Below are 19,682 nucleotides of genomic sequence, written 5' to 3' on the forward strand. Positions count from 1 at the left end.
GGCTAGGATCTGGAACCAACTTCCAAGAAAAGTGGTACAGGCTCCTACCCTGGGGGTGTTTAAGAGGAGGCTGGATGTACACCTTGCTGGGGTCATTTGACCCCAGTACTCTTTCCTGCCATGGCAGGGGGTCGAACTCGATGATTTGCTCAGGTCCCTTCCGACCCTAGAAACTGAGTCCCATCTGCCCTATAAATATTGCCTGAATTCCTTGGTCTCAGGTGTGTTACCTTGTATTGGATTGTACTAAAGCGCATCCTGTTGGATTGTGACCATTTAACTAGGAAATCCAAACTACTGTGTAATAGAAACCTGTCTTCATTATTTACTCCCTCACTGATCTTCATATCACAGACAACTTTTACCAGAAAAGAGATATTATCTAAATTGTTGATAAAAATACAGATTAGCTATGAACCAAAAACCAATCCTTGTAGGGCCCAGCCAATCAGTGAGCCACATCAAACCTGTCTCACATGTGCCCTTTTAATTTTATGTAACATACGGGGTTTTTAATCACAATGTTATATGGTACTAAGTCAAATCCAAAGAGAAATCCAAGTATACACTTGCTTTTGTCAATCAGATACATAACTTATTAAAAAAAGATAATAGCTTTTTGACAAGATTTTTCAGAAAACTATATTACTAGTTTTAGTCTCTGATTCTTTGCTGATAAAGCATTAACTGTACTGTGTTGTAAAACAGGACTAACTGGTCTCTTATATCTTGCATAGTGCTTTTTTTCAGCGTTTTTAAATACTGGAATGATGTTGACTGTTTCCAATTCTTTGGCATTTTCCCTGTTTCCAAGATTTGTTAATTTTTAACATTACTGATTCAGCAAGTTCCTTTAAGATGCAGCCTGCTTGATTTTGAAAGGTTTAATTTTAGCAGATGCTGCTTTAGATGCTCCTTTGTCACAGATGGTAAATTCTTTGTTCCATCCGCAGCCTCACATGAAATGACTACGTCCTCCCAATGCTTTTTAAACACAGAAGAGAAACAACTAGCATTTATACTAGGGGTGTGCGAAACGGGCCGTATTCAGTGTGGATTTGGATTTGGCCCAGATCAGGGACAGTGACTTGATTCGTTGATTTGGATCACTGTCCCTGATTCGATTTGGCTGAATCTGAAGATTCGATGCTGATTCGGAGAATCAGTGATTTGGCCACAGACACAGCTTTAAATGTTTTTTCTACATACCTCGCGGTACCAGGCGTGGCTCGTGATGCTGGGGCAGATGGAGTGTCCCGCGTGCTTGGCAGCAAACCCAGAAGTGGGCCCAAAGTATTTCCGATCGGCTGCAGGGGGACCCCAGGTGCCCTCCCAGTCCTGTGAGGCACCAGTCGCTGAGCCGAGGGGGTCGGGGGGGGGGCTCCCAGCACACTCCCCAGTGGACCCAGAAGTGGACTGGAAGTGCGTCTGGTCCACTTCTGGGTCTGGTGCCGACCGCGCTGGGAAGCCCCCTGTGTTCCCATGGGATGCTCTATACACCCCACCATCGCAGCATTCACGAGCCGCCTGGTACCTTGAGGTATGTAGAAAATGCATTTAAAGCTGTGCCTATGTACGAATCACCGAATCTTTCTGAATCTCTCTGAATCAACTTGGAGGGTTCCACTTGGATTCAGAGAGATTAAAGGGTCTCCTGATTTGATTCAGATTTGGAGATTCGGCCACCAAATCAGGCCAGATTTCTGCCCAATTGAATCAAGGACCAAAGCTTGGCACAGCCCTAATTTCTACCCTTCTATAGCACTATTTACAATTCTCCCAATAGCAACAGACTTACAATGGCTTCTTATTGATGGCCAATCAAGTTATTTCCTTGAATCCTTTAGCTACCGTTTATCAGCTCTCTGCACTTTAATTTGTAACTAATTAATTGCTATTAACTTCCTCTTTTTCCCACCTGAAAAACCATAGTTTTCATTTCCACTCCATGCTTTAAATTTAGATTCCCAAGCCGTTATGCCAACAACGGCTTTAAGCTTTGCAAAAGTAGGCTCTCTCTAAGTCGTATGTTCACGCATTACTGACTGGTGCCATCTTCTCTTTAAACAAAGTTGAACTGAGTCAAACTCAGTTGGAACATGATCCCTGATACCTGGAGAATCGCTGAAGTTTTCGTCAGCAATAAACTTCTGGGTCTCTCAGAACAGGATTAAGTGCAGTGAGTGCAGGACTTTCTGTGACAAACTTTATATCTATTATTTTGAGAAACGCAACAACGCTTTCTTACTGTCTACATGAAACCTCCCCGAGCTGCAAATCATCCCTGTTACCAGAGTTTGTCTTCCAATAGAATATGGACAAATAATTAAGAAGCAGTTAGTCCTGTTCTCAAGTGGGCCTGGACGGTCTGCAATACATGTTTGCCAGCTCCCATCTTTGGCTTTACTAGTTGGAACTTTAATCCATAAGCATCAAGGTTCTGTGATTCTGAATTGTCTGTAACAATTATATCAACTACATCATACCCTTTATTTCTGGTTTACAATCTTCAGAGAAAAAAATATCATTAACTCCTGTCTGAACACAGTGGGGGTCTCCTCAATTTAATTTCACTCTTGTTAGTATGGAGCAACAATGGAAATCGGTAATTAGCACAGGAGCAGAAAGGACAGTGGTGTCGGCTGGGAGCTGGTCTGTTTTCTTCCCACTCTTTGCTGCAGACAAAATTCAGTCCGGCAGCCAAAAGAGGGCACTCTTTCAATGGAAAAAAAAAAATACGGGGACTGACATGTTTTTCAAAAGTTTTCTTATTCACAATAAAATAAACCAAAATAAAGCAGGGCTTGCTGAGGGAGAAAACGGGTGCTTGTGAAGACCCAGCGTGGGGTGGGGGCTAAGAGACAGGATCAGCGTGCTGGAAACCCGGCCCTGGTTATGGCTGTGCCATCAACTCGCGAACAAGTTGCATCACTTCTCTTTTCTCCTGCACCCTTTGTCAGTCACTCAGCCTGAAAGTTGTTTAGGGCACAGACAGTCACAAAAAAACATAAAGATCTGTACAATGCCTATTGCAATAGGATCCTGATTTTCACTGGGGCTCACTGGTACTGTCTAGTCAAAACAGAGAAAAAAATACAACCCCTTGGCTAGGCCGAGTCTCTGTTACTGTGTCTGTTTTCATGCGATTGAGGTGCACCCACTGCAGCGATCCCAGAGAGGTGCAGCTGCCCGGTGCTACAACGGGTGATTTTATGTTGAGCTAAGCCGCAGAAGGGTCAGTCTTGGTCTCTCTCATTTTGAATGTAATGCTTTAGAAATGCCAGCAGAGCTCTGCCAGCACATAGCATTTTCTTTTTCAAGGTGATTACAACGTGTGTATACCTGGGCCAGGACCACAGACATGAGCACTGAGCCAGAGAGCGAGCAGTAGTTTAAAGTTAGTGCTCAAAGAAATCCTTGACTAGTTCATTCCCATTTCACCTTCCATCAGGCTCATGTAATGTGAGCTTTATCATAGAGCCGGGGGAAGAGGTGGTCAGAACAGACCTCAGGTGGACATCTAATTCAACCCCCCTACTCAGGGCAGGATCATCCCTACCTAAAGGTGTCCCCGACAAATGTTTGCCTAACTCGACCTTAAAAACTTCCAATCTTCGTTTGACAACTGAGGCAAAAAAATCCCTGCAGGCAAAGGTAAGGTGGGGAGCCTATCCCAAAGTCCTGCCACTCCCAGCTGGCCACGGTGAACTATGGCACTTTAATATTAAGGGACAAGTGACAATGTCATGCACAAAGGCATTAAAGAGAGACTCCCACAAGCACACCCTGGAAAACGTTCCACCCCTAAACATACAGGAAAAAGATGAGGCAAAAACATACTGTATGTATCTCCCATCTCCCTTCTTCCCCCTGCCCCCTTTCTCTGATAACAAGTTTATTTTCAGTAGAAAACTCAGAGGCACTGGTAATTCAATCTTAATGGTTTTTCTCACCTGCAGAACTGCCTGGAGTGGTTCATGTTGGGACCTGCTTTAATATTGCCTTTCTCTGGGTCATAGATGGTGGTTGCTCTTGCATAAGCTCCTCCAAGAATAAAGATGAACCCATTGAGAGTGACTGCAGGAGCGTATTTGTTATCTGTCAATGGAAAGCAACACGGAGATCAGTTTCTAGGCTCAGGTTTGGCATCTGTTTTTTATTTATACATTCCACTTATTTACAGATGAGTCACGTTTCTCTAAACCTCCAAGGCTAGGGAAAGAAAAACGAGGACATCCCTTTGTTTCTGTTTTTTGTTCTTTCTTCCTAAAGTTCTCAAAGGCACTTTTAAAGTTCATCAGCCCTTCGTTCCCCCGTACACACCTCCCTTCTAAACTGCTGAAGTACAATTATCCTCTCTGAAGCCTAATGGAGCCACAGTGAAAGCTCTGCTCTTATATCTGAAATTAATGTGTCAAGTTGTTGCAGAGTTTTGAATTGCTGCAAAATTTTAACTCACTCTTCATTTCTGAGCAGCAGCTCAGTGCAGAAGGCTCCTGGAGCACAGAGAGCCACTTAACAATATTCAAAAATAGCTTCTTTTGTATATCCCACTTTTACTTGTGGGCAGGTCCCCACAGATCCAAGCATATTTTCTGAGGCCTAAGTTTTCTCTCTACTACACCTAAAGCTTAATTTTTGGGATGCTAAGTATCTGCAGCTGCCATTTACTTCAACTGGAGCTGTGCACTCTCAGCATTTCAGATGCACCGAGTCCCTAACGTCGTCGCTGGAGTGCTGTCGCCTTCCAGGGATGCTGTTCACATCACTGCGTTAACTGCAGAGTTACTGTAAGATCTCTACTAGAGTTAGCCATGAAATTACAATATAAGTGCAAGTGAGCTAGCGGGCTTGTCCCTTAGACCCATTACACAATATGGCAGGCAGGTACAAATGCTTATCGTATACTTAATCGTTTCGGTGAAGTATCCCATACCAGGCATCTATTTGCACCTGGTAGATTGTTAGAGATTTTGGTTGTAACATTTGAGCAGTTTCTGGGAATGGAGAAAAAACACGTTGTTTTGCCCGTGTTAAACATGTACAGTTGTATTTCTGAGCAGCTCCCATGTCTCCATGCCTAGACTCCAGGACTTGGACATTTTTGGGCCGTTCCCTAGGACAGACCTTTTGCCACTGCTGTGAACACCTGCCCAAATCCTACCAGGCTTTAAGCTTCTGAAAAATCTCAGCTTGTACAGATTCAGTACAGGTTTGTTAGCTTGGCAACTAAGTTCTCAGAAGACTCAACTGGCATTTGAGCATGCTCTAAATTCTCATCGTTTCCTTGTATAATCAGACAGCATATGGACCACCCCTACAGAGTGGCTAAGTGTATGGGAGCCCAGGGCTGCAGAGAATGAGTGGGAATTGCTTTGCAATTGTTTTCCCCAGCACTGGAGTGTGATAAGGCTGGATACCAGACTCTGTCTGGTATTGCACCCCTCCTGCTGGCAACCAAATGCAGCAGGGCAAGAGAGAAGAGAGGCTGCCAAGGTGGGGGAAGGAACGGGCAGGTGGGGAAGGACAAGAGAGAGATTTTGTGGTCGTGAGGGAATGCGTGAGTGATGCATCAGGCAAGGAGAAGAAAAGAGGGGAAGAAAGGGAGGAAATGTACAGAACAGGAGGAGAAAACATGACCACAGCTGCAGAAGTGAAGCTAAGATGAGAAGGGGACTGTGGCTAAGTATAGACAGTTAAAAACCCCGAGGCTGAATTAATTCAGTCTTTGCTGTTTAGTCTAAACTGTGCAGATTGAACTGATAAGCAAGTGAACAGACATTCACTTTTGATTCTGAAAATGCAGCTGCCTGCCTGCAGTGGCCCATGTGGCCCAGGCCAGAAGCAAGGGGGTGCCTCCCTGCTCGGTTGGAGAAGACAGCTTGGGCCAAGGCTAGCCCACCCACCCTGCGAGAGAGGGGTGTGGGGGAGGTGAAAAGCATTCTAGGATGCTGGGGGACTATGAGTTAATTTGAATCTGGAGGGGCTCTGAAACAGAAGTTCAATAAACCAATTTAACCTAAATCAATTAAGTCTGATACTACGTGCATCCAAGTTTATCTTAAGCTGGTTTCAGCCATTTTGAAAGCAGTTTATGTGCATTGACCTTCTGTTGTGTTACAGATTTTAACTGCTTTCTGATCACTTCTACTGGTTTATGTGTAATTTCTGTTCCTAGTCTGTGTGGATGTGTGGAAAGAGAAGGGATGCAAAGCTATGAAACCACCATACACAGGACTTGAACATGAACCAAAGAAGCCTAAATTTTAATGATCCTTTATTACCAGCAAACACTTGAAACTTGGAGGCAATGAATGTGTCTGTCTCTCCAGCAGCAGGCATATCTACTTCCTACTGCTAGCAGTGATTGAATTAGCTCGCTGATGGGAGCGGACTGTGCTACAGATCTTAAAATCCCAATGTTGTTAAGCAGCCACGGAGAGTCAACACAGTTCCATGCTGTTTGGGGACGTAAGGGTGGGGTGACGAGGAAGGTAGAAAGTATTAAAATGGTTAAAACAAGTTACTGCGAAAGGCCAGTCTCCTGCTACGCTAAGTATCAATACATATTTGACAAAGGCCTTCACCAGTGGATCCTGACGAAATTTCCTTAATCTTTAGGATTAGAAAAAACAAGGAAACGAGTGTTCAGCTTCTTCTCATCTGCACTAAGCCACTATTATACAGCTCAAAGATTTTCCTGTTCTAATAGCTCTTATCTCATCTCTCTTAAAATCAACTTTGTGGGGTTTTTTCCCAGGAAGGCCCTCACTGGGAAGCTTCCATATTTAATTATTATACTTTTTCAGGGTTTTTTTCCTTCTGATTAATGATATTCTGCAGTTGGGTACACCCACTCCACAGAAAAGAACTCAGAATTTAATTCTCAAAGCTCTCGGGGAAATTATTCTGGGCTTCCTCAAGGCAGAAGCAATAATTTCTCAAGAGGTTGAATCCTTGCCTTCAGATTCATTTTTATCAAAGGAAGAGAAGAAAACCACCTTGCCTATTTTAATAGTGACAGTTTTTTTCTTTTTTCCTTTTTTTTTTTAATAATCAGGCAGGCTGGTTTCTAGAGACAATCAATTTGGACTCATCACTATGTTCATGGTTTCACACATTCATTGTCATTTGTTGCTTTTTGTTTTGGTCACACTTTCTTAATAAAGTATGAAGTATGTTTGAGAGGGAGATATAACGGCTGGTGCTATCAGGAAGGGAGAAAGCCACAGCAAGAATATACTCCACAAGGACTTAGGGGAACTGCCCCAGAGACAGAGGTTTGAAAAGATAGAAATCAGCACCTTTTCTGTGAATGCAGTAAATACTCACAGGAGCCCCTGGTCCATCTCCAGACCTGCAGTCTCCCCCTATACTTCACTGCTGGATTTCCCATTAGGGCTTTCCTAAGGGATGAACATCATCAATCCCCAGTTTTCACTTCAACGAGGTGACATTAATTTTACTTCCCTTGTGAAGTTTTTCCTTTCTCAGGTTTGAGAACCTTGTTTAAAAACTCCACAGACCCTACGTTTTGTCACTAGCATGTTACTGATAAATACCCCAATGAAACTATGGGTTTTGGTGCAGACACCAGTTGGGTTCGCGTGGGTGACTGGTGCCACATTAGTCGGGGGGGGCACGTGCCCCCCCCCAGTGACCAGTCAGCAACTCACAGCCAATCTTACTGACGTGTAGGGCAGGGGGTCCCCCAGGGCCAATCTCACCAATGGGTGGGGGGTGGTTCCCAGTCCCCGGCTGGCACTCTTACCTGACCCCCCTGCCCGTCGCCTAAGCAGCGAGTGTGGCCTGTCAGGGGGTGCTCAGGCACTCTCAGGGGGTGCACATGCAAACCCGTGCACCCCCTACCCATCGCCACTGTGTGTTCATGCTCTCGCCCAGATGTTTTGACTGTGGAACAAACCCAGAATACTTGCTGTCAGGAATGGCTACTGGGTCTATATAAGGAGAGAGAGGAGTGTGGAAAGGGAGGGAAAAGAAAATGACCTCTTTTTCCTAAAAACCCCTTCAGCATTACCTTTGGGACACTTTAACCTTCCTCTTGCTGGATAATCTAAATTAAGGACTGTCCAATACTCCAAATGCAGCTTTGACAGCAAGTCAGCTGAGGTTTTGAAAGCAGAGGAGAGGTAGGATGAGAAATCTAGCACAAAAAGTCAGGGCAAGCTGTATTTTTCAGCATTAAAGGCCACACTGGATAACATTCCCTTCTATTGCTGCTATTTAGAAAATGGAATTTGGGCTCGGTGAATTATTTCTGGCTAACAAAGAGCCATGCCACAATGGGGCGTGGACTTCTTGGGTGGCTAGGAAATCTAGCCCACCAGAGGCCTGCAACCGTAACCTAATAACAACAATATGCTACCTCTGTCGTAGCTCAGGGCTACAGCCTCACATCAGCAAACTGAATAGTTAATGCTGAGCTGGTGCATGCCGGCCTTGCTCCTGGCAGCTGCTTGAGGATCCTGCATTACATTCCAAAGCAAAGCTCGGTCACGGCCCAAAATGGTATTGAAATGAATGGCAGGAAGAGTTCCTATTGTCAACAGTTTATTGAAACTGCACCAGTCAAAACATTTTTCCAGAGCGAAGCTGGCAGGCCACACATGTGACTGCTCAGCTCTTACTCCTACTAACGTGTCCTCTGCATTCTTGATGAGGCACATAGCAAGAGCCTGCTGGAATGGCTTGGAAAAGAGCAAAGTAGTTAATAGAAACCAAATATGCTCCACCTCTCCCTGCATACCTCAGAGAGATGTGCTCAGGCCTGGTGTAGCAATGTAACACACAGTAATGGGATCAGATGCCTTTAGGAGCCTGGAGCCTGATTCTTAATATACTGTGTGAGGGCTGGACTGTGGATACCGTAATTAGCAGCCAGTTCTCTGATTTCAGCCATATGGCAAGGTGCTGTCACAGCATCTTGAAGCCAGTGCGCTCCAGGGAACAAGGAAGGAAGACGAAAGAAGGATAATGTATACCACTGCCAGGCCCATGCCCACTTCACCTCTATGTTCAGTGCACTGACAAAGGAGGAGGATGGGAGAGAGTGACCTGACAATAAGAGACACTCTATGCTCATGGAAACCAAATAGATATTGGGCACCTGCTCTTTCTCTCATGCACAATCATACAATGTCATACAGTAGGTTGTAGTAGTCTATAAATTCAGCAGGCAGGAAATACACCAGAACAGGGCCGGCCCGTCCTGTCCTATGCAACCTACAGCCTCACGGGGCCCCACAGCCAAGGGGCCGTGCCCCACTTGCCCCCTGCACCATGTTTAAAGGGCTCAATGGAGGCAGGGAGCCCCTTCCCGGCTGAGTGGGGGAGGAGTTTCCAACTCCGCTCCTGCCCTGGCCCCGGTCCCGGGGAGGGAAGCCAGGCATCCCCAACCCATGCTGCCCCCACCCTCCACCTCCCACAGTGCAGCCCACGTGGGTGCAGCCCAGCCCCGACTATTTTATTTCAGTGAGTTTATGTTGCAATTAACAGCAATTTTCATTTTCTGATGGGTCGGGGGCTCCAAAACTATATCTTGCAGGGGGCCCCAAAAACTTGTGGGCCAGCCCTGCATCAGAGGCACTTAAATGAACATTCATCAAGAGGCCCCAGTGACCTCTGCCTTCAGTTGCAGTATTCTGCGGAGGCTTTCCTGCATGCAGGAAATTATTCTTATATTTCTTCCAGAAGCACGAGGCCACACCTAGAACACTTGGTTCAATTCTTGACACGGCTTTAATCAGGAACATATTGATGAGCTTGAGGAGATGCAGAGGAGGGCAAGAAAACAGGGTGGAAACCTCAGGCAGGACCAACTGCTGAGGCATGAACAGAAGGCCTGAAGCGTTCATGACTCTGCTACGTAGGGTGTCTAATACATAGCTGAAGGAGGTACACATCAAGGAAGGAGATGAGCCCATGGAGTAGAGCTAGAGGAAGTTGGTGAAGTGAAAAAAAACCAGGTAAGTTTAGATCTGACGCTAGGGAAAAATATTCCGAGAGCCAGAACAGTTTTCCGAGCAGCTGTAGAAGACCCACTGCCCGGGATACTTAACTCTAAGCTGGACAAGTCAGAAAATGAGCTGTAGGGAACAATCTGGCACAGACAAAGGATGGAGCAGGCTGCCTACTCTGTGCCCCCACCTTTCACGTTGCTGGTTTTCAATGTTTAAACTAAAAATCCCTCCTTTTAAGCAAAATGAGCTGAAATAAAGCCGCAGCGTCCTGAAGCAGACCTGTAACGACCTGGTTAAGCTTGTCCTCAAAGTGTTCTTTACAGCCGCGGCGCTGTGACCGAGCACTTAGTTTGGGCACATAATTAGCCAGTTCGTTCTCTCAGGCATTTGTAAGAAGTGGTGATGGAGGCCTCGGAGACCTGGCCTTAGATCTTTCCCCGGGATCTGAATTCCTCTTTACCAGGCACTGTCTCAGCATATTCCAGGACGCACTGATACCCGCTGCGGGAGTGAAGGATGCCAAATGCATCTTCAGCTTACATGCAAATGCCTCTAGTTAGTGGCCTGTCTGCCCTTTCTGAGGCCCAAGGGTGAATGACACAACCCTGTATACCTGAGACCCTCTTGAGAGAGGCAGAGACAAATTGAAATTATAAGCTGGCATGCCCTTAAGGTCCCAAAAGCCTTTCCTTCTCTGACCTTTCTGAAAGCATTTTAACAGTGCATCGCTGCCTTCGCCCAGACAAAAATGTCCACCAAGTCACAACACGGAGGAGCTATATGGACTTGCATACGTCCCTTGCTGCCAGGGATAGCTTCTGGAAGCCACACATGGAGAATTTAAGCTTCCCTTCTAGCAAAAGGGAGGCGCCCAATCCTTCCTGGCAAAACGTCAAGTGCTAATGCAGGAAGGTGCAGCAGGAGAATGGACAGGACGGGGTGTGGGTACACATGCGTGTGCGAGGGCAGGGGGTAGGGAGGCAGGGGCTGCTAATGAAGGGAGCTCAATCCAAGAACTGTGTGTGTAAAAAGGAGACAGCTGAACATGTATGCAAGCAAAGAATGATCATGCGTGTCCTTCCCCAATGTCCTTCCATCAGACCTGCCCATAAGTGTGCTACAGGAGCAGGTAAAAAGCCTGGTTTGATAGGCCTGACTGCAGATGCCAAGACTGGCCCGTCTGAGGCAGGGACTGCTCCCTCGGGCACCGGCTGCTCTGGAGGTTGCTCCAGAGGTCTGGCAAGGCAGCAGCTAGACAGCCATTACAATGTCCCTGCCGCCACAAGCACTTTCAGGCACACAGAGGAGACATAAGACGGCGTAGCCCCCTCGCTTTCCCTCCTGTGCTGCAGCAGCACGCTGCAAGAGGAGGCTGGTCTGCCGCTACACTGCCTGGCGTCCCTGCCTCTTCCCTCCCTTCCCGCCAGTGCCTACCTGTCTGGGCAGAAGAGCTGGCATTGGGAAGGTCTTGGTAGTACACAGCCTGGGGAGACCCTTCTCCACCCCCATTTGGGGAGAGCTTGTGCAGCCAGGTGGAGACCTACTTGCCCTTGAAGGAAGGTCTCCATCAGTGAGGGGGGCTGGAAAGCTGATGGTGGGCACTTAACAGGAAATAAAATGCAACTAGCCTCTCACGATGATGTGAGGTGAAGATGAAGGAGAAGCGAATGAAACCAGTGTGGGGCATTGTATAATATACTGGATTTAACCTGGATTGAGAGAAACATTCAGGGATCCCTGCTCTGCATATCCCCATGACACCTCTAGATATTTTGAAATTTCACTATGGTGATGAATAAAAACTCTTGCATGGGCACCTGCAAATGGAAAACCAATTCAGAAACGCTGATCAAAACTTATAATTCAGTTAATGCAGGCAACCGGTTATTTGATATACCATAAAAGGTATATTTTAGCGCCCCAGCGTTAGGCACAAAGTGAACTAAAACACGAAGTGACAAGATAATTACGCTTGCTTACAATCACTGACTTCAGCATGTCTGCAGCCGTCTCGTTAAATGAGACAAGCCTTAGGAGGTTGTGCGTGAAATACATTTTCTGCAGTGCTTTTAAGAGCTGTGTAACAAGAGACAAAAACACAGGCACCACAAACAGGAATGCTTTGTTCGCTTAGTGGCAGTAAAACTTTTACTAAACAGCAGCAGAGCTGCCATGGGCTATGGACTAGTGGGATGTGAGACTGTTAAACTATAGGCTCCTTCCAATCAACACCATTAAGGTACTGAAAAACTCTATTGACTCTTCAGAGCAGATTTCCGGGTCTGCAGTCATTAAAAGCTATTCCTGCCTCACGGCCACGTTGTGACTCCTGTGACGTGTGTGAGGAATCACGGGTCCACCCGTTCCCCGTGCACAGGCATCTGCGTTCCCACTGGTACCCTTAGCAGCGGGTTTAGCCGAGAAGACAGGGACTTATTCCAGAAGAAACCCAAGGGGAAGAGAGCGGCGCTGCCTGGGAGGACTCTCACTGTGTCTGGTCTATGGCGAAGTCGTTTCTGGCTTGTTTCACTAGCGCTAAAACTGCTTTCAACCTCCTCTTTAAACCCATATTGGCACCAGACTTCCTGGTACGTGACAGACTTATTTTGTCTGAGCTACCACAAGCCTTCCTGTATGCTCTTTCTTAAAACAGCAGATAGGTTTTAAATGAGTGCTGCTAATCCATTTACAGGGTTCATCTTGTTTGCACTCAAGAGCGGCTGCACAGCGATGTATTTGAGCACACTTCACGCATTTCAAGAGGCCATCATCTCGTCCGGGATCAACAGCATCCGTATGCCTCGTGTGACCCCGAGAAACAAAAGTGGTAGTTCTTTGCCTCAGTTTACTTACCTCACAGTGACTGCCTGAGGCTTCGTTCATTAGTGTTGGCCAAGGCTCAAATGGAAGACAGTGATCTCTCTTGGCGATCATTTAATTTCTATTTTGTAAAAAGGTTTCCTGGTCTTGCCCTCTGGGTTTCGTTTGGTTTGCTTTACGGTTGTTATTGAATCTGGACTGCCATTTTGTTCTTTCCAGTTGCACAAATAAAGTGCACGTTCAAAGGTCTCAGGGCCCTCTGGTTAAGTATCACAAGCATCCTCTGGTTTTTTTTTTTCCATTTTTGTGCTAAATTACTCCATACATTTGCAATAAATTGACATTATTTATTTCCCAGCATAAGCCCTACACAACTCCATCGCATGGTGTGTTCCACCGCCAAAACGTTGCACACCAATGGAGAAATTAATGACCTTTACACTGAGAAAGCACCAATACCTTCCCCCCAACCCAATGAACAGCTTTGAAGTATTTTTGTGAGGAAATGACACAATATATTTGAAATGCACCCATCTCTGGATGGGGTAAGATCATTTTTCCCAAAATGCATGGCCTTGACACATACTAGACAGTATAATGAGCCCAGGGAATAAATTCATAGCTCCTGTGGCATTTGTACTGTTTTCATAAGGACGACGGATACCACTTTGCATAATACATTCATTTTTGTGGTATGCTCTGAGTACAGGAAAACCTCATGCTGTCACTCAGCAGATTACAGCAGCAGTCGTGCCCATACGATGGAGAAAGCCAAGAAATAGGTTTGTTTGCTCTGCTGTAATACATAAACATGACTGCGGCTGGTTAACGCCCTCCCGCTGGGCGCTTCATGCTACATCGTATGGATGTCATGTTATGTTAGGCTGGACACAAAGAGCAGCCCCGGAAAAGACAATCTTTACAAGGGAAGAGGTGAGCATGGATGTTATAGCTGGGCGCGTCTACACCTGCGCCCAACTGTGCAGTTGTTATTGCGCAGTCATTTAGTACTTGCTAAAGCCATCCCAGCGCCATGTGGGTCATTTCCGCACAGTCTCGGCACTGCCTGGGTTGTTTCTGTTCGTTGCTACTGCACAGCAGTGGTGGTGTCACGGTTTGTGCCCACCAATGCTATGTCGCCATAGTTCGTCCCATAGCATCTCATATACAGTGCATACTGATTCCCTAAGGCTTGATTTTTCCAGGAGGCGTGAAGAGCAGAATCACACCAGAAGTAAGAGGGACAGCTTATTTTAGCCATCCAGATGTGCTTGGGCCTAACCTGAACCCTGTGTGCTGAATGCGCTGTACTCTACAGCCTGTGTTATCTGTTCTTACTGCACCGTAGCTCATATTGAGATTACAGAGTCTTTGGGCAAGGGATTGTGGTTTAAATTTTCAGAAGTGCCCAAGAGATTCAGGAGCCAAATCCTATTTTCAGTCATTATGGCTAAAGCTCTTCAGGATCTCCAGCACTTTTGACAATGGGCCCGAGAGTACAAAGTCACTTAGGTGCTTTTGAAAATTTGCCCCTGTCTCTCTGTTTGTTCTGGAAAGTATCATGCTTGCTCCTGGGCACTGGCTTCTTAATAGTTTAGCTTCTCTTGTTGGTGACTTCCTATGGGAAGGGTGAATTCCATTGAATGACACTGGTAAATCCCTGTAAAAAAGACTGTCTTGCCAGCAGGAGAAGCGGCATCTTAGTAACATTAACAATATTCTGTTAACTGAATAGTATGGTCTTAAGCACAAGAAACGGCTGATACTCCAAAAAAGTCTCAATGCAGATTATGAATGTCTGGTCTATTTTATGGAGTATCCACTTCTCACTTGTTTTTCCATCTCACCCACCTTGAAATCACCGTTCTTAGCTAATAACCAAGAGCAATACTGCATGACGACCATCCTGAGTAACGGATCCTGCCAACGGCACTTCCAGTATAATATGCTACATATTGCTGCCAGTCTCTTACATCTTCCCCCAGCCTCTTATCTGACACATTTTCATTCAGACCCCTTGGTTTATTTCTTTTCAACATGGGCATTTAAACATACCTCTAGTATAGGCATTTATATACTTTAGTTACTTAACTGTAATACGGATCACTTACCTATCATAGGAGACTCTATAAAACTCCATGAATTTGTCTGAGGGACATAGGACTGCAAGACCCCAGCAGCACGGCCGGCTTCGTTCACCCCACCAAACACATAGACCTTACCACCGCAGACGGTAGCAGCTGCAGAATGCACGGCCTTTGGCAGAGGAGCTATTGTCTCCCACTGATTGGTGATCGTGTCATACCTAAGACAAAAGTGATAAGAACAAGCCCAGATAATACCAAGTTGGGTGAACTGTAAGTGCATGACAGACAGATAGACAAACAGATAAAACAGACTGAGATATAATAGGCAGTTAGACAGACAGATAAAACAGATGTGTCAATGTATCTTCTAACACCACGAGTCAACAGTTGGCAAATCATGTAATGAATGCCTCTTTCAATCCTTTAAAGCAGATAGTAATAGAGAAATGAAGAAAAATAGATCTGTTTTCTTCATATACCTCTCAAAGTTAATTATAGTGTGAGCTAAAGAAACTCAGGACACCTTTGTCAAGGAAACTTCCACTAATTAATTTCTATTAATTAGAATACAGTGAAATTCTTCTCGCGTATCAGCACAGTGATATCCAATAGCAACCGTAGGCAGGCAACTATTAATGTTCTTAAATTGTTTAGCTTGCGAAACTCATCTCATCATCAAACATAATGCAATGCGATAGCTCCTTTTACTGAAGTCAATTAGTCATCAGTGCACAGGTTGCACGTCCCTTCATTCAGTTCTCATTGTGTGGACCAAGCTACTGCACTTCAATGGAGGAGGTAGCCAAAGGTAATGGGGGGTTTGCTGCTGGAGTTAGATTTCCCCATTGCATCCACATCTGACACACAGCACAACAGAAAAAAATATGCATTAAAGCACTAAATTAGTTTTCAGGTCATCAGTATCGGATTTAATTAAGCCATTGACCATGAGGATGTGCAGTTAATAAACTGTGGGTGAAGATTCATTTTCAACAATGTCATAAGTACAGGCATTTATTTTTTAAGATAATGTGGCAGTGATCCAAATAGCTCCTGTAAAATGAGTCTTGGAGACAGTCAAAAAATGATATGGTTTTTAGGTTTCAATGTTTCCAGGTAATATTGCACTCAGGCAAGTAATAGTTACCTGAGTAATGATTATTCACAATGGGGGATTAAAAGGATGCAAGCCCTCATCAGCCGCTCAGAGCTTTGTCTCCTGAGATTAGGATGAAATCTATCACTATTCCAACACTCGAGGATTCCTGAACTCGGGCCCTCAAATCCCTTCTGAAATGAACATATCTAGTGAGAGACATCATTTGTAAAGTTTCCCACTTGCCAAAATCCAAAAGTGGGACAAAATAAAGGATACAAGGCAAAGGACATAAAATAACGTACTTAATATACCCGACTTCATCTGCCTTAAAAAATGTCAGTAGATATAGCTGAGAGGTGTTGATAAATGGAAAGCAGAAATGGAAGAAACAAAATGGAAGCAAATTTTAGCCAGCTAAATTGGGATAAGTTCCTTAGAAAGAGCAGGGAGAAATGTATTTTCTAGTGATTTTTGTATACTTTAAATCAGTGGTTTTCAACCTTTTTTTCATTTGCAGACCCTTAAAACATTCTGAATGGAGGTGCAGACCCCTTTGCATTGTAAGTGTGGGTATTCACATACTTTTGATTAATCATAGTTATCTTTCATGGAGCCCCTTAGACATAGTCTGCAGACCCCCAGGAGTCTGCGGACCACAGGCTGGAAACCACCGCTCTAGATTCTTTACTGAGAATTAACTTCAGACAGAAGAAATTAAACAATGTGGTTTCAGGAATATATAAATGGGCACAATCATATATTGGGCCCACTTTACACTTTGATGCCAAAAATAAGATTACAAATCTGCATTGGATTACTCATTTCTAAACTAACAGCGCAAGGCACAAAGCAAGATGTGCCTCCTATTTGTATGCAAGACTCGTGGCAATTCTCACTCTCATCCTAATATTGATATGGGGAAAAATCATGTAATATAAACAGTTTGGTACATTGCTCTTGGGACACACTTAACCAACAAGCATCCCCCAATAAGTCAAGCTTTGGTAATTTATCTGTCAACATCTGTCATTTTATAATAAAAAATGATTAACAGTCAAAGGAATACAGTTATTAGACTGGAACTGATCTAACTCGCCCTTCTAATCTATCAGCTTCTGGGATACAATTGAGAGTTGTCATCCAATATATGTTTTCTAACAAAGCCCACAGTGATTTAGTGTCACTACTGGACTTCAATCTCTGATGATGTTTGCGGCCAGTGCATCTGAATGGCATATCAACCCGTGAAGGTGAGTAGGCGTGCTCATGCCTTCCTTGGTGGTAGGCTGCTCGAGAGGGACACAGATTGTAGTCAACTGCTTGCCAGTTCTCCCGTGTAATAGTTTATCAAAATACAGGCGGATTATGCCATCCAGATGTTCTGTAGGTGGGGTTTGGTGGGCGCAGCAGGGGTGTGCATGTGGCAGCGAGTCTCGCACTAAAAGGGATGGTAAATCTCACTACCACCATTCTGGGTCACCCATCATTTTTTTCACCGACTTCCACTGTTCTCTGTTTATTTGCTGCATGAGTGAGTGAAGGAATTAATCTCCCTCTGACTGCCACAGGGAACCAGAAATGACTAAATAGTTTCACTTTGTCTGCAAAGCCGAAGGCTGCAAATCTACCGCATAGAGGTGCAAATAGTGCTGCTTAAATCAAATGCTCTTGTCCCAGTTTCAAGCATCCTTCAGTGTCAAGACCCTTCTCTGAACGAGTAAGAAGTAGCGTTGCTATCTGGTGTTGGCTCTACCTGTGGCCCAGAACCTCTATGCACGCGGACTCGTCTAAAGGTGGACCGATTTCAACAAAAGAGTGATGTTAGTCTACTCCAAACCCCCATTTGCCATACTGGAAGTCATCTTGGACTCATGGAAATTAAGCATAGAAAGATCCAGTATGTCCTAGTACCACAGCCTCCTATGTATTATGCATTATGCTTACTTGATGTTTTCTGCCCATACAGTGCGTTGAATTTTAGCATAGCTTTTAGAAAGAAATCTGGTCTTGAACGCCTTCAAGTGATAGAGGATCTACAACAGCCCTGACTAGGTTCTTCTAGTGCCAAATTACCTTCACTGTAAAAATATGTGCCTTGTTGCTAATCTCAGTTTATCCACCCTCAGCTTCCTACCCCTGGATCACAAGCCTTTTTCTGTTAGATTACAAGAGTCGTCTACTATCACATATCTCTCCCCATGTATATTTTTGTAGAACATAATAAAGCAACCTCTTAAGCTTTCCTTGGATAAACTAAGTAGCTTAAGCTTCTTTAGTCTCTCCCCGAAAGGCACGTTTTCCACACAGTAAATTGTTTTGGTTTCACTTGACTCCTCGTGTGTTCACACCCAGGTTTGTACCAGATTATCTAAATTGGTTTAAAAACCGTTGACTTGGTGCAATTTTCTTACGTAGAGAATAATCCCAGCCAGTTCACTTCCTACCTCTCTGCTCTTACTATTTCCATTCTTACTCTCCATCCTCTTGCCTCCATCTTCTGCTATCACGTTCACAATTAAAAGACGTGGCCTCAGATACCTTCTTTGGTCTCTTGCCTCCACCCAAAACTCATATTTGAGTCTGGTTTTAGCAGCTGCAAATGAATACTTAGTGGGACCTGAATCTAATCTAACCAAAGGTTTTTCTTTCTGCAGAAATGTGTATAGCACTCCTACCAAACCAGTACTACCTCAAAGCCCCCTGTATCTAGGCTAGATAACAGCTTTCTCTGGGACAGGCTTACCTAAACCTTGTGAGTCTAGTGTCTATTTCTAGCCAAGGTCCTGGGCCTGCCAAATTCATGGAAGATACTTTATTTTACGATATCAGTAACCTCAGTGTTGTTGTTGTTCATCTCCTTTGTCTGTAAATCTATAGACTACCTATACTGCAGCCTTCTACACCGTCAATGCAGCTATGTTTCTTCAAACATCATGCATGCCTGAATTTCCTCTCAGCTTGGCTATTACAACCCCGTCCTTCGCAGTCTCGCCCTGTCATTTCACAAATACTAAGTGCCAGGACATCACTTCAACACTGTGCACTTTGGAAACTCTGATACGGGTATCAGTGATATTCCTACGATGCTTTAAACATGCTAGATGCTTTCCAAATATAGTAGACAACACGGTCAGTACTCCGCAGACTACTGTTAAAATTAAGCCTGCTTATCCTCCAGCGGTAGCATGACGTGGGTGGGGGGATGGAAGCAGACTGATAGGTACAACTGCCTTGGAAGTGGTTGGTGGTGGGGCGGACGGGAACGATGAGAAAAGTGGCTGCTGATGGCAGCTACGCATTCACAACTGTGAATGTGGTGTAAACTGGAAGTTACTGTTTCTGCTTCGCCTGGGGCGCCCGGGCTTGTCCCTACACTGTAGTTCTCCAGCTTTGGCTCGTGGACCTGATCTCTCTCTCACCTCATTCATCTCATTCAGCATCTGGACACTTACACACGTGCCAGACGTCTGCTCCAACACATGCTAATTAGAAAGCTCAATCCAGCACAGCCTAAGCGTCACTTGTATCAGTGTCCCCACATTTCAAAATGACAGTGGGGGCGCTTTAACTAAAGGTCATTGAATGAGCTTTAGTTACAGTGCCCCTGCCATGGGACGCTGAATATACATGATGCAGTGGGTACTTTAGTTAGGGTGGCTCTCAGAGCCACTCAAATTAAAGTGTCAAGAGAGCTGT

The 19,682-nt window shown here is 44.9% G+C and overlaps 1 protein-coding gene across 2 annotated transcripts in view; it reads right to left on the minus strand.

The window, feature by feature from the left end:
- Nucleotides 1–19,682, minus strand: part of KLHL29 (kelch like family member 29) — a 473,943-nt gene that overhangs the window by 12,073 nt on the left and 442,188 nt on the right. For both annotated transcript variants that reach the window (XM_019537334.1, XM_019537335.1), the window contains exons 11-12: nt 14,912–15,105; nt 3,954–4,098 (exon numbers count right to left, since the gene is read on the minus strand). In XM_019537334.1, coding sequence (XP_019392879.1) covers nt 3,954–4,098; nt 14,912–15,105 — 339 coding nt within the window. The remainder of the gene's footprint in view (nt 1–3,953; nt 4,099–14,911; nt 15,106–19,682) is intronic.

This window comes from Crocodylus porosus, unplaced genomic scaffold (genome assembly GCF_001723895.1).
Source record: "Crocodylus porosus isolate Cpor-Errol unplaced genomic scaffold, CroPor_comp1, whole genome shotgun sequence".
Lineage (NCBI taxonomy): Eukaryota > Metazoa > Chordata > Crocodylia > Crocodylidae > Crocodylus > Crocodylus porosus.